The sequence below is a fragment of the Frieseomelitta varia genome, unplaced genomic scaffold (genome assembly GCF_011392965.1).
Source record: "Frieseomelitta varia isolate USP_RPSP 00005682 unplaced genomic scaffold, Fvar_1.2 scaffold_926, whole genome shotgun sequence".
NCBI classification, from domain to species: Eukaryota; Metazoa; Arthropoda; class Insecta; order Hymenoptera; family Apidae; genus Frieseomelitta; species Frieseomelitta varia.
This window is the reverse complement of record NW_025110730.1, coordinates 171,945-188,088: the sequence shown is the minus strand read 5'-3', so window position 1 is coordinate 188,088 and position 16,144 is coordinate 171,945. Positions and strand designations below refer to the sequence as shown.

General features: G+C 32.9%; 1 protein-coding gene across 5 annotated transcripts in view; it reads right to left on the bottom strand.

Annotated features, from left to right (window-relative positions):
- The window catches only part of LOC122537716 (alpha-tocopherol transfer protein-like), a 31,020-nt gene that overhangs the window by 2,584 nt on the left and 12,292 nt on the right, over window positions 1–16,144 (bottom strand). For 4 of the 5 annotated variants that reach the window (XM_043671130.1, XM_043671128.1, XM_043671129.1 and 1 more), the window contains one exon: window positions 774–947. In XM_043671130.1, coding sequence (XP_043527065.1) covers window positions 774–947 — 174 coding nt within the window. Of the gene's footprint in view, window positions 1–773; window positions 948–1,409; window positions 1,731–16,144 lie in introns of those variants that run through there. The other variant, XM_043671127.1, reaches the window with a different exon arrangement.

Sequence of the window (16,144 nt, the reverse complement as noted above, 5' to 3'; positions counted from 1 at the left end):
AATGGTGTTTGTAGAATTTTAAGATTAGTGATAATAAGAATAAAATAGAATTTTGCACGTTCTATGGGAAATGCAATGATGTTGCAATTAGGTGTATAAAATACGCGAGGGGACAGAAGGAACGATTTTCACGATATTCTATCGCGGAATATACCTACACTCGCTGACGGAAGCATTCAAACTTTTACCATAGAGAAATTTTATGAATACGTATAACGCGCGTTCAACAAAACTTCTTGAAATTTCATTAGCATTGTAATGAGTAGACTGCGGGGTTTTCATGCATTTATGCGAAACCCAGTGGTGAGGAAATTTGATGCACAAGAGTGTGCGTAATGTCGAAAATTATATAAAGCAAGCTACGCAATCGTATGTCCGTTTTACTCAGTTTTTTAATTACATACATAAAATTGTGAATTTGCATGAACGTCCGCACTCTAACAATGAGATACGATTATAAATTCGAGAATCAATACAAGTTTTATCAATAAAGTCTTTGGACTTTAAATCGGAGATGTTAAACACAATTTCGGAAAACAAACATCGTATCGTATTTAAATTTGACACTTTTAACCCTTCTAATTTAAAATACGGATTTGGGGGGAAAAGGGTACGAAAATTCTGCGAAAGACAATTACAAAATTCAAAAAGGAGCTGTAAATAGAAACAAAAGAAATGAAGGAAGACTAAATTAACGTAGTCGACAACGATATATCGTTGTTAATTCAAGTGGTTCTCAATTCACCGATATATATTCGTCGAACAAATTTTACCTTTCAATAATTCTCTAAGTCTGGCGATCGCTTCCTTTTGAAGTTCCGGTGTTTCACGAAGTTCCTTTCTCGCGACTTCCTGAAACTCCGGGCTAAGTGGGTCCATCTCGATTGCGTAAGTGTAGTTGCCGAATTTGAAGGAGGGAAAATCCTTCATGTCGGTGAACGTGAGTCCTGCAATGCATATTACGTACATGCAAAAATATACACGTGCCTGTTGTACATAGTATTGACTCAAGTTGCTGAAATTCGCGTGACATAAGAATTTAATATGATACAGTGGCTCACGAAAATATCTCGAGAAATTGTCACAGAAAATTTCTGCGCCTTGGATAAAATATTTCGAAGTTTCATATAATTTAGTTATTAATCAGGATGTCTGTTCGTGATACTTATTACAGTGCAATGAAAATAATTACAAAAATAAAAGCAACATGGAACTTCAATTTTTACCAACTGTCAAACTTTATGAATAGAATTAGCGATTTTCAAACTTTATGAATAAATCGGAATAGAATCCATGTTTCGTCGTACTGTTCGATGAAATTTCGGAATATTTTGTATAAAAATTCCTCACGAGCCATTGATCAAACAACAACAAACAGGATGAAACAATAATAATCTTCAACAACTGACGTTCCACTTCCGTGTTTCTCTCCGTTTCCTTTTCCATTTTCACCTTCCCTCGGTTCTTCTGTTATATTTTCACAATAAACGGTAATTTATTATATTCCATGACGTTCTCACAGAAACTATAATTTCAAGTGGAACTGTTAGGTATGACAAACGAAAAGCTAGAAAGTAGGACGACGGTTTTTCCACGAATACATCCGCGTCAATAACTACTGACCACGCACGATCGCGATGATAATTATTCACGTCGACTGAATAATTCCTCGATAAATGCAACAGAAAATAGTTTTAATCGCGATTGTGATTCACTCGTCGGTCAAAAGTGGTTTCCTACTGAAGAACTCTGCGAACTTCGCGAAAATTCGATGAACGAAGCGTGCGTTCTCCTTTAAAACGTTTATAATCGTTCTCCCTCCCATCCTCTACGCTGTCGAAAGCAACGTAATTATTTTATTGTGAGCTCTATCGAGATTCTCTCCGCTCTGCCAACTGGATCATTTCTCGATAATTTTCAAGGACGATAATTTTCTTTTCGACGATTTTTTCAAGTCACTCGTACGACTTTGTTCGTTTATTTTCTCTTTTTCTTTTTCTTTTTTTTTTTTTTTGCAAGTGTCATTCATTGCAATTTTACGCTATTCGCTGGCTCATCCTAGAGAATCGGTCGTAATGATACGGAAGAGGGACGATAACAGCGATGGTATGAATATTACTGCGATTTAAACCGGATGCGATAGATTGTAACGTGTGCGTGTGTTTCGCGTAGCTTCGAAGAACCTCGTTTATTTGAATCAAATGTACAATCAGTCAATGGCCAATTAAATCAACTATTTGAACCTGAACTTCTATTAAACGAACAGAAAAATGACTGATGGAAGAGACTTCCGTTGCACGTATAAACATTAAATGTACAGGGTGTTCCGAAGTTTGTGTTCCGCTACAGGTAAAACTAGAATTGAAATGTGACAAAGAAAAAAAAAAAATCCATAAATGCCTCGTTAAAAAATTGTAACAGAAATATGAAGTCCGATCGATACGAACGCAATTTCAACGATGAATTAGTCGAGAGGAAGCAATTTCCTGGTCCCTCCGGGTCACCAGAGCTTATAATCTTCAGATTTCTACTTATGGAAAAAACGTTCGTTATCTTCAGAACTGAAAGTTCACAGTACAGAAAATATTTACTCGAAATGAACGGAACTGAAACTCAGAACTGCGTGTGAAATTCAAATGAAGAAATTCAATGAAGCCCATGTGAAATTTGATCCACGATAAATTCAACATTTCGAATTTGAATTTTGCATCGACGAATGCAACACATTTTACGTATAGCTTCGCGTTTCATGTTTTTGTCATAACTTTTTAACGAAGCATCCACGGACATTGATGAGCTGCATGACATTTTAATCTTATTTTTATCTGTAGAGCACGCTGGCAAAGTTTGAACACTAAACTTCGGAGCACTTTTTTATAAACTATTTGCTCTCAACAAGTAAACAGAGTTATGGTATAAATAGCGTACTGAACAGAATGTTTATGTGAAAATTTATGTTTATAGTTTTAGGAGTGTAACTGAAAAATTTTAATAATTCGCCTGATCTAATATATCGAGTATTATACAGAAAGTAGGGTACAACCGAGTGAGAAGTGATACTACGCGAGAAAATGAGTCGAAAAGAAAGAACAAAATTTTTTCATTAAAGCCTTCGTTCTCGAGAAAATCGAGTTTGAACATTTATCATACTTGTTAAATTTTCAAATTTGATTTTCTCGAAAACAAAGCATCCCGCAGAAAAATTTCATTCTAAATTTCTTACTTATTTTCGTACGTAGAATAACACCCTGTTAATTATTTCTTTTTCTGCCGCGTTAAATAATTACATTCACGTATACCTGAAAAATTTCCAAATTTTATTCCTTCCTTTTCATTTTTCCACTTAGATTCAACTGCACCTGTCCTGAAACACTCTGTATATTAGGTACATTGCACATTTTTGAACTATGCCATTTTACACTTTTACATTGTGTATAAATGCATAAACATCCGCAATCCAATGCTTTGTTTAACAGGTTGCACGTACACTAACTATTTTTATTTCGTCTTTGAAATTTTATCCTCCTCACGTCGATAATTGTTACCACAACTGTGGAAGATTACACTTTAACTTTGAAATTCTCAGAAGATGAAATTAAAAAGATAAGAGCCCGACACAGCCCACAGGAGATTCGTCAACGAAGTCAAGTTACGTAATTCCAGGATATTTCAATTTCAATCTGACTGAGTTTTACATTTCTATAGTAGCATTCTTGACTTTTATTTCACACGTTGAGCAGCATTCGTCGTGCAAACGTAAATAACAAAACAAACTTGACTAAATTTTAAATTCAAACTTGATTGAAAATCACCAACGACGACGCTCAACGATACCAGTTAAAGCTTAATCAGCAAGATCGTTGCATCACAATGATATCACACCGCGTAGAACGCTGACTTCGCACGTGAAAATCTTTATTCGAAACGTTTCACAATGTTCGAGGAACGAAAGATTCTTCGTACTCCGAGTTGCGTCGCGTGCAATGGTACCCGAAGGACGCATCCTTTCCACCGTGTATTCCTCTCCTTCTTCCTCTTTCTCTTTTCGGGCAATTACGCCTTCCTGGTCGTAGCTAGAGCGTGGACTCGCGTTGCATGCTCGCCGATGCGGAAACTTCTGCGTATAGATATACCTCGGTGTACACAATGCACACAGGTGGAGACGTTTTCTATTTGCCATTCTACAAACGAAGATTTAGTGGACTATGCGCTGTTCTGTCCTTTTCTCTTTTTTTGTTTACGTAACAGGGAAAAGACTGATATTCTCCTCGTGAAAATTTAGTGGAGTGTGTGCACTTTCTTTTTTTTTTTTTTTTTTGTAAAATTAATATTTGCTTGGGAATCGGTCATGGTTCGAAAGAAAAGATTCGACATGCATATTCACTCTTCAGCTGATACGTAACACGTTGCACGAGTTGCAAACTGTTCGTGTTGTTTTATCATATTACTGACATAATTGTAACACGACGCCTCTGTTCCCATCTAATATTTTTGTCCCAGTTTCATTTTGAAGAGATTATTCGTGACTTGACGAATTAATTACTTGAATTTAGATATATATCGTATTCGCTTCTATTTTATGATTATACGTTTGATATCTGCAAATACAAGTCTTAAAGGTGATAAATTTGTTTTTCTTGTTCAAAAATTGTCAAAAATTAAGTATATACAGGGCTTAGAGTAGAAACTTGTACTTTTTCGTTTCTCAAAGAGATTTAAAGATTTATCATTATAAAAATTTAAATTTTATTAATTTCTTAAATTCTTATTTAATTTTTTCTAATAATTTTAATTTAACTTTTCAAATTTTATTTTACATGCATAAGTAACGATTATGCGTACTAGCGATAAATAATGGAGAATCACTTGATTATCTAAACAAAGAGTTCATTTATTCATAAATAGACTTTGCCTCCTTTATAATTATCACATTCGATTTCTACAGAGTTAATTTGATAGAAATATATGTCATTAGTGTTATACGAAGATTTAAATTATATTTAAGTAATCGACAAAAAAATGTAAAATAACATAATATGCGATGCGATATGGCTAGTACGTAATGCGATTTATTACCCGTGGCGTAGTTCATAGATCAGGTCACAAATTATGTATACACTTTCACGTGCCAAGAGTTACGTGACTCGACCAGAAAACCATATTTGAGAACTGGCTGTGTGCAACTATTTCGTTGCGAAATAGACAATTTGTTATTTAACAATTGGAAGCTTCTTTCGGCACACATAGCTCTCTGGTAGAGTTACCATTTTAGAAATTATCATAAATGACAACAGTTTAGGATAACGATAAATGGTAATAATTAGACATAATAATTGCTTACCACTTACTAATTTCGCTGATCGTTTCACTGAATATTTTTACCTCCATTTAAATCTGACAATTTTCATACATAATTTCTTGAAAGTTTACACGTACAAACGCATTCTTTTCAAAATGCGGAAAAATATAAACTAATCTAATAAATACAATATCTGATACAAAATGTGTAAATTATTATTTCTATTCATTCCTGATTGTATACTTTAAGATTTATTGTATTGCACATGGTTGATTTTACCTTTATCTTAGTAGTAATGCTTCGCAATGTCATAGACTGTATATCTACATTTTCCCCAATCAAAAATTTGTTATTTCCAATTCCACTCGTACATCCAACACCATCTTTCCTTAAAGAGCCAAGACAGTTTGAAATTTTCATAAAATAGATTTTTTTTTTTCGTTTTGTTTCAAATAGTAGTTTGAAGTCTTAGAAATAAAATACAAAAGGTCCTTTAAAACGACTTATTTTCGGGCATAATAATAAATCTGTGGATACAAAATAATTGAATTTGTATCACTGTTTACAACTTTAAGCAGTATTATAAAGTGTAAATCGTGTGATTCAAATATTAAGGGACTTGGATTCAATTTAGTTGTGAATTGTAAGAACTGTGAGCCGCGATATGTAAGTAAAAAAAGTAAGTAAAGGATACATATGAAAAATGACGTTCTGAAACTTTAAACGCGTTTTTCTCGAAACTAGGTTTCCAGAAATAGTGTGCAAGATATCACGGAATCCAACCGATTATCATGAAACTTCGTATCTTTAGTGTAACATTTATTAGGGATTGATGAACGAACATTTTTTAATTTTTTACAATTTTGAAAAACGTAGAAATTTTTGGCATAAATTCGATACGTCAAAAACAAATGGCTGCCATTTTCATAACTTTCACAGAAATGAAAATGTTGGATCGTCAATCCCTAGAGAATATTGTTTACTTTTGCAGCTTATCCTGTTTGGCTGGAATCATGCACACCGATAGGCAATGTAAAAAAAAAGTTATGCAAAAGAATGCCGTTAAAAAGTTAAATAAGAGCCCTCTTTTTTTCTCTTTTAATGTTGCTGTTTATAGTTCATAATGTGTTAAAATAAACCGCGAAAGCTCATGTCAATCAAATACTTTTGTTTTGCTAGCCCTCCAAAGTGTTCGTAATTTTTAGGCCTTAATCGATCGAATTAAACTACAGAAACCAACAATTTTCTTTCTCTTCGTTCTCTGCGATAATGGAACTCGAAGAACTGAAACGCCCTCCCCGCCTCTCCCGCTGAAGAATCATTAAATGTTAGTTAACGAGAAACGCTCGTTTCGTTTCTTTTCCTCGGCGACGAACTCGTCTCTTCTTTCTCCACGAGTCGTACGTAACGACTTCATTCCTGCTGTTAATTCGACTAAAATGAGCAGTTTGCCGCGCGAGTCTCACTCTCCCCCGTTTCTTCATTTAGGCGCGGGAACAACGAAGGACAAAGAGAGCCACTCCCGGAGTCCTCCGGAGCAACTCCCGAGTCGGCGAGGCAAACATTTCGCTTCTACCCTTTGTTTCGCGTCTTTTGTGCGCCGTCGAACGCGCGAAACGGACCTTCGAAGAGAAAAAGAACGCCCAGGGATTTACGTAACGCGGCGTTGGTACGTATAGTGCCACAACAAGGACAGGAAACGAGATAAATTCAGGATGATGAGCGATTTAGGATGGTATTTCGAGTCGATCACCGACATCGTGATGAAAAATGGGTAAACGACGACGGGGATTTATGAGAACGCGAATTGGTAATCATAGGTAGGTATTAATAGGGATTTTTGAACACGCAGGATGGTATTTCATTGTCGTTGCCACGTAAAATTGGGAACAAGTCATTTAAAACTTATGAGAACTGTAAAGAATTATTTTTATTTGAAATAAATGATTAAAAGTCTACATATTATTAATATTATTTATTGATTAAATTTATTTATGATTAAAAGTCTACATATTGTTATTATTATTTAACTTTCGAATAGTTGCAATGATGATAGATCATTGTGGTCTATAAGATTTTGTAGTAAATTTGGCTGTTATTATTTTTCAACGTTACTGCATACCTTATTTGTCAGTGAGTTACTTATGAATCGAACAAAGTGAAATAAAATTGCTTCATCTTAGTTTTCTACGCTCGAACATTGTTCATTATTGGTATTATATTAACATTAGAACTGACTTTCCATCAGACATGTTAAAATTTAAAAAAATAGAAAAACTTTATAACACACTGGAGTACACAAATTTTTGCTTAAAATGTTTCGCGAAAAATCATTTAAATTTCTAAAAATACACTGGGTTACATCTATAAAATATTTAACAAAAATTATAAAATAGTCATTCTAACGATTTTGATAGCTCCAGTGTTAAATATTGCAGTTGTATTAGACAATTGATGCAGTATATTGGTAGAAACAAAACTGTTAATTTTCTGGTAGGCAGAATGCAGGTCAGAATTGTCAGTTTGCAAAAAAAAAAAAAGCGTTTACAGTATTTAAATTCAAAGCACAGTGTAAAATCAGGCGTTAGATTTCTGTTTGTGAGAATCAATAACACAATTTCACTTCTTTCTCCTTTTGAAAATGATGACCTACATTATTTTATTAAATTGAAATTTAACTGACAATTTTCTGCTCGTTCAACAGAGAATTAATCGAAGCAAAAGTGTTAATGTGCGTTTGAAGACAAACAAAATTCCTCTTCAGATTATTAATATCTTCATTATACGAGCCTCTTGCGCCTACGTCTTGCTTTGAGGTCGAAGAAAAAAATAGAGTTACCGAAGGATGATGTATTGTAGATATAATAAAGAAAAAAAGTGACGTCCTCTCAATTTTTTTTGCCTGTCTCGAAGTTGATAGCGCCGAATGAGAATTAACAGGACAGCGAGTGATTGCAAAAAAGAGACGAATTATAAACGAACCCGTAAGCTTTACATAAGTGGGTGTGACGTGGGTACCAAATTCGGAGACGTTTTGAGCGATGTTATTCATTGACGTGGAATTCGCCTCTGTCCGAAACACGGAGACAGAGCTCGACCCTATCCCTCTGGAATAACAAGGCATCCTTCATCGTGTCGAGCGCTTTAATTGAATCGAAATAGCTGGAATTCATATAAGTAAACAATTACTGGCCGCTCTGCCAGTAAAATGGAACAATCTTGCGAACGAGTAGGAATCTATTTTGGTTATTTGTAAGTTAGGCTCGGTCTATAGATCTATTGTGTAAGTGAATTCGAGAATCATTCGAATAACATTCGCTCCGTTTATTTTGACGAAACGGAGAAAATGAGAAATTCATACGTATTTCGGTGTAAACTTTTCATTTATAAATTAAATAAATAAATTTGTAATTCAAATAAACGAGATATCCATCTGTTTTAATCGATCGAAATTTCATTGCTAAATGGTATTGCGTAATCGATGCAAACGCGAACACTTCAGTGTCTCAAAATAAAAAGAATTGTACCGCTTTCAAAGTAAATGGTTCATATTTCAATAATGAATTGAATAATGTATTATTTTGTTTAGCTCGAAGGTGATTTTATGACTATAATCATCATTATCAAATGATTATTTTATTATTTGATTATCAAAGGTAACTTTCTTTATCTTACCTTTCATTTTGTATTTGAATGAATTTTCATTCAAACAACTTTCTAAACACTTTATAATTCTTTTATATCAATAAAATTTATTGGATAAAATATATCTCTGGTGTGTCAATAAAAATAGACGTAATCAATAAATAATATCGTCACAATCGCTTATAACAGATTATTTATTTTATTCGAATCTCATACCGTGATAAAATTACTCTTCCTTTGTTATTTTCGAGATAACGATGATTGGTCGAAATAATTATTTCATTACATATGGTCAAGTATACAGTGGTTACAAAAAGTATTTGTACGCTCGATGAAAAATTATCGATACTCTAAACTCTTACAAAAAAAAAATGGTGAAAGAGTCAAACCGGGCTCATTTTAAATCGTGAAGCTTCTTGCACAATATTTAGTTTACTTTTCTTTCAAAAATATGTGCACACGATTTTGAAAGGAGGTAAATGTAGGAGGTAAATACAAGTAAATAATCTTTTTCCCTGAAAATTTCGCAAATTCAAACGTCTTTATGGACACTGAACAAATTTTCTTTATAACTTGATTATAAATTCACTATCGTCCTTCAAGATTGAAATCTCCCTTTCACAACGATCGTCTTCAAATATAGTTGTACGATCGTTTTCATAACAGTAGCAAGTGTTCAAAGTATCGATAATTTTTCATCAACGTACGAATTGTTTTCCACGTTGTGTATCAAATTTACAATTCCACATCTTGGAACGACAAAGCGGAAAGTATTAGCCTTTGAGATTCGCAAAGGTCAATTTGTTTTGCGGCTTGACCGAGCCCGCGATATGAATTAATTGGATCGAGTATCTTTCGTGTCACTCGGTGACAGCCTGAAAGGACGATCGATAGCGAAAGTACTGTGAAAAAGGATCAAGGACGCGATCGGAGAGGTAATTAGTGGTTGACAGGCGATCAGAGAAACAAGAAAGAAAAGTGCAGCGTGAATTCCGCCAGTTGCTTAAACGTTTTACTTGCGGCATTGTAAAAAGACTTTTGGATCATTTTTAACCGTATATGTAACAACTGGTTGCATTTCTAATGAATACGAAATAATTGATCGCTTCTCGTGTTACTTTGATTTTTATGCTCATTCTATGTGCTTGTATTCTTTTTAATGCGTGAATTAAAGTGAATTCTTGTACTGTATAAATAACATGTATACGTATAATAACATAAACATAGATTTTCAAATAGAAAATCGATCGTTTATTTGAATGATGCAAAATATTTTTATGTTAATATAATATAAATATAATATAAAAATGTATAAAAATATAATACATAAAATATTAATATAAAAATATATAAAAATATAATATATAAAATATTAATATAAAAATATATAAAAATATACAAAAATATAATATATAAAATATTAATATAAAAATATATAAAAATATAATATATAAAATATTAATATAAAAATAGTTTCATGTTGATATTTATAAACCAGTTCAAAATAAATGATTTCGCATATATCATGGTAGAAATGTGTGTGTGTGTGTTTTTTTCTTGAAATAATTAATTATTCGACAAGATTCTCCAAAGAATTTTGACAAGAACACGGAAAAGCCGATAAACTGACCATTTGAAATTAATCAATATTTTCCCAGCAAATTATTAATTATTCCTGAAACTGAGTTCTTGGTTGGAAATGACAATAGGTTTCAATGATCATTAAATATTTTCAAACTCATTTTCATTGAAATAGAATGTTTTCTCTCAATCGTCTTATGACTTTTGTACAAACATCGGATTCTTTCAATTTCATCTTAATTATATATATTTTTCATCGAACGTGAATCCAATGATCTTTAGAAGCAGCTTGAAGCCTCTTACGTAAAAATACCATTGATCGACGTGAGAGAGAAAAAAGTGGCTGTACAATCGTTGATCTTTACATAGATCAACGAAGATAAAGAGCGAACGAAGACATTCCTTCTTCGAGACGATTTGTTATTTAAATATTAATCTTATTCACGCTTTCTGACGAAATCCAACGTGTTTTTTCCCTATTGAGTCGGAACAAACGTTCTGTTTGAGCTTTAAACACGTCTTTCCTCGCTCATTTTGGGTTATTAAAATAATTTAAAGAAACTATAGAGATTCAAAAATGTCAGGGCAGAAAAAAAATTCTGCGAAAAGCATTAATTAATGGCTTGTCACATTATTCGTCAGGTTATGTTTGCCATTGTTAACACATTTGCAGCTGTTGAATTCACGTCAAATTTTTCTTCTTTTTTAATTTTCATTGAATTATCATTGGGCTGCGGGTGTTTTATATTTTATAAACAATTTTATATTTTATGGAGAGATAGAAACAAATGAAATCTAGATGAAAATTATTTCGTCTTCTAAATATTATGAGAAACATATTTTGGGCATTTTATATATTTTTTTGTATACTAGAGACATTGTGTGCATTTCTGTATCTTCTATATTTTTCATAATTGCACAAAAATCCATGGTTTCGCTTTAGATTATATTATATTAATATTATTTTATATTATTTTATATTAATCCATTAAGAGCCAAGCAGTAATTTATCACAGTATTGTAAACATTTCAATTTCGTAAATTTCGTAAAATCATAGAATGTAAGAATTGAAAGGCATAAAGGTGTAAATATTAAGCAAATCTTTCTTTCATAGTCTCAATATAAAAAAAAAAAATAGAACAATGATATGAAGAACGATAAATGAAATAACTTAACTTTGCCTAACCACAATGTTTATGCTTCTCTATATTTACAATCTTCATTTTTCTAAAGTGAAGAACAAGCGACTGCCAACGTGTTAAGATTTTTAAAATCGAGTCGAATGAGTTAATGGACGGTGAAACGAAAAATTGGTGTGGAGATCCGTTTCTTTCACCGTGTCTGACCTCGAAATGCGACAGAAACCAAAAAGGAAACGTATTTTTCGAGGTGAACCTGTTCCACGATTAGGGTCATTGGTGTCAGTTTTTTTTTTTTTTTTTTTTGGAGAACAGAGAAGACATCAGCGATCTGGTCGGGGACTACGATCGGCTTGGAAATGCGAATCTGCAAATTCAAAAAACGACGCATTGACCTGGCTCAACATTGGTGGGAAGTTCGATCATTAATCAACCACTGATAAATTGACTTTAATAATTTATCGCGGATGTTTACGCACGTGAAATAAGTAAAATGCATATGCAAAGTGCGTGCGAAAAGTATGCAAATATGCACACGACATATGCAAACGTGGACGAAAAATATGCAAAATACGTTCCTGCAATATGCAGGATGTAATTTATTTGGTGCAAAATTTTGGAAAGATCGTTATATAAAACGGGAACTCAATTTTGTTTCTAAAATATATATCGGAAGTGCTAGAACGCTTTGTAAAGCAATGCAAATTGTAGCTACATAGCTTCCTTGCGACGAAAGTCAATTAAGAAAAATACGTTTTCCGGAAGGAATGGAAATTTGGTTTTAAACAAAATTAAATATTATTCCGTTGATTAAAGAAACAACGAAATTCAAAGTAATACGCTTTTTATTTTATCTAGATATATTCGTTGACATCTTTTGTTGATAATTCGTTCAAAATGAAATTTACTCGATCGTTCTTCTAATTCACATTTATTCGATCAATTTCATTTAGATTATTCGTCGAAATTCTGAAAATTTTAACATGCAACACGTATATATGTACATATATACATATATGCGATCATGATTTATAGCTGAGTGGAGTGTCAACAATAATAACGATCAATATCAGTTGAAGACCACCGTTATGGTTCGATAGGCAGTTTGTATTTTACATTCCAATAGTTCAGTTTAATTAATTGAATTGGATTAATCCAGTATCTCAAAACAAACGCAATACTGTCACTACAAATGTTGTCGCTACAAAATTATTGCGGAGTAATTCGTTTCAATTATGAAAATCTTATTCGTTGACCTTCGTAATTTGGCCGGATAAAAAGGAATTGTGCCCCTTTATTTATTTGACACCGTGCTCTATTCCACAACCTCTCATTATAAATTTTAATTATCATCGTGAATAAACGCATATTGATAAGATGAAGAAATATATGTTATTTATTTAATTTAATTTTAAAATTATTTGTTCCTTGAATTAATAAAATAACATTTAGAATCAAATTTTCCTCGCTTCTCCCGAGATATATATCATTTATCTCCAAAAAAATTGTGTCACCGTCCTCGCAACGGTGCCATACAACTGTTTTACTTTTTTCTAAAAGAAAAAAAAAAAAAATTACCACGAATCGATTTCGCGTTTCCATCTCCTCTCGATCAACCACTCCGCTGTCAATACTTATCACCGTTTACGATTTACGAGAGGGCTGAAAGCAAGGGTTACTGGCGTGCTTGCTGGAGCAATTCCACTTAGGCGCATCGACCCGCCGTTACAATTGGCAGACAACCAAGAAACTTCAGCTGGAGAAGAAGGGTGCAACGAGCTGAGCCACCGTCGCGACCAATACGAACATTCGTGTACTATTTAAACATTGAAACAGTAGCTGAACCGTTGCCAGATACTCGGTTTTCCATTTTGTACACGTTCGATCGTTGATCGACTTTGCACAATCGGACATTGCAACAGGCTGCGTTTTCGATGAATTATTCCTCGCCCGTGCCGATTCTACGTTGCTATTCCGACTGTTTTTCTTTTTTTTTTTTTTTTTTTTTTTTTATAGAGGAACAAGAACACCTGTGCGTCTCTGATTGATCGAAAGTAAAGAGTGGAACGAAGGTAATCACTGGCAAACGTCAGCGTTTTTTTCTGCCAATTCTTTGAGCCAATAATCTCACTGGCAATGAAGAGCGTAATTGAACCAATAACGATGAAAATTTATCGATGTTTGAAGCTGTTATAATAGCTGACGCTGAAATATTATGTTTGGTAAAAATCTACTTGATCTCGTTTTAAAACGTAGAGTCTCTACCTTTACATTTCTGAGTTCTCTTCAAAAAGTGAATGGGAAAGTTAGAGTACCATAGCTCCAAAAGCTGTCAAAATTTAAATGCCTCTAAAAACTATCAAAATTATCAAAACTACCAAAACTTAAATGCATGTCTAAAACTGTTAAAATTTAAATGTCTCCAGAACCATTGAAAAATTTTCTTCATAACAACAATCTTTCCAAACTCACTCTACGATTTTTTCCTCGCCATTTAAATTTAATTAAACTTTAAATGTTTTAATCAAACTTTAAATGTTACGGTTAAACGACCGCGTGAGAAATCCAAGAAATCCTAAAAATCACTAAAACGATGAAAATGATTGTACATCAGTTTGAGGAAATAAAGAGGAAGTTCTTCAATCTTCACCATGCTGAACCTAGCACCGAGAGAAAGAATTTTTCAATGCTTTCGAGGAAGACAATTTGATTTCTTCAATTCGACTCAACCTCTGATTCATCGTCGAGAACAAAGATTACAATCAACGAAATTACAAGCTTCGAGACGAAAGGTAATTTCCGCGTGAAAGACAACGAATTTTCCTAGCCTTCGTAGCAGCCAGAAGAAAGTCTTACATAATGGCGGCAGAAAACTTCCTTCTCGTGGCTATCCTCGAGCACTCTGAGAAAACGTTCCTCGCTGGCCAGGAGAATAATACCGTAGTGCTCGGTGTTTACAGAAGTTGGTTAACGATCGTCAGAACACACAGCAGCTCCATCGCTTTGCTTTCCAGCGATCATCGATCGCCTCTGCAAACAATTGGCAGTCGACCAACTCGACGAAACTCAACCCTCGCGGCGCCATTTTTCTTTCTGTTCTTCCAACGAAGATTCGAAATGTATAATCGACTCCGTAATTCCAGCATTAATTCACTTGGTTTCCTGTTAATGGAGAAACAGGATAATTGGATGAAACGCCGGGCGAATATGAAGCGGTGTTGCGCCGAAGATCGTTCTGTGAAATGACATCGATTGTCTTGGATCAGAGAGTTGCGCGAGAGTAAATTGAACGTGAAAGTTGGACGGTCTTCTGAATCGAAGTTAATTGCTCACGGTACACGGTTCTCCGAGTCGGGATTGAAATAAGGCATCGGATTTGATAATTGCTCGAAGGAGATGGTTATTAGTGTTCGTTGGAATTCGAGAAAATCCGGACTTCTCGGTTTCCTAAATATTTATTCAGAATGAAGTTTGCTACTTTCGGTATTTATACGAAGCAAAAGAAACTTCCTTTCAGTGGTCTGGTTCTTTTTATTCGTAATGAAAATGATTAAGAACTGAAGAAAATTTTAATTCGTAATATTTCGACAAATTTTGAGATTCCTATCTTTAATATTCCGAAATTTTATAATTCCTACTATTTACAATCTTTCACTATTTTGGCTTATAAATATAAATTTAATATTTTTGCTTTGAATTTTTAAAACTCTTATCTTTAATATCCGAAATTTTATAATTCCTTCTATCTACAATTTTTCACTATTTTGGATTATAAATATAAATTTAATATTTTTCCTTTGCTTTGAATTTTTAAAACTCCTATCTTTAATATCCGAAATTTTATAATCCCTTTTATCTACAATTTTCACCATTTTTGTTTATAAATATAAATTCTATATTTTCGCTTTGCTATTAAATTTTTAAAGCTCTTATCTTTAATATCCGAAATTTTATAATTCCTTCTATCTACAATCTTTCACTATTTTGGCTTATAAATATAAATTTAATATTTTCGCTTTGCTTTAAATTTTTAAGACTCCTATCTTTAATATCCGAAATTTTATAATTCCTACTATCTGCAATCTTTCACTATTTTAGCTTATAAATATAAATGTAATATTTTTGCTTTGAATTTTTAAAACTCTTATCTTTAATATCCGAAATTTTATAATTCCTACTATCTGCAATCTTTCACTATTTTAGCTTATAAATATAAATGTAATATTTTTGCTTTGAATTTTTAAAACTCTTATCTTTAATATCCGAAATTTTATAATTCCTACTATCTGCAATCTTTCACTATTTTAGCTTATAAATATAAATGTAATATTTTTGCTTTGAATTTTTAAAACTCTTATCTTTAATATCCGAAATTTTATAATTTCTTCTATCTGCAATTTTTCACTATTTTGGCTTATAAATATAAATTTAATATTTTTCCTTTGCTTTGAATTTTTAAAACTCCTATCTTTAATATCC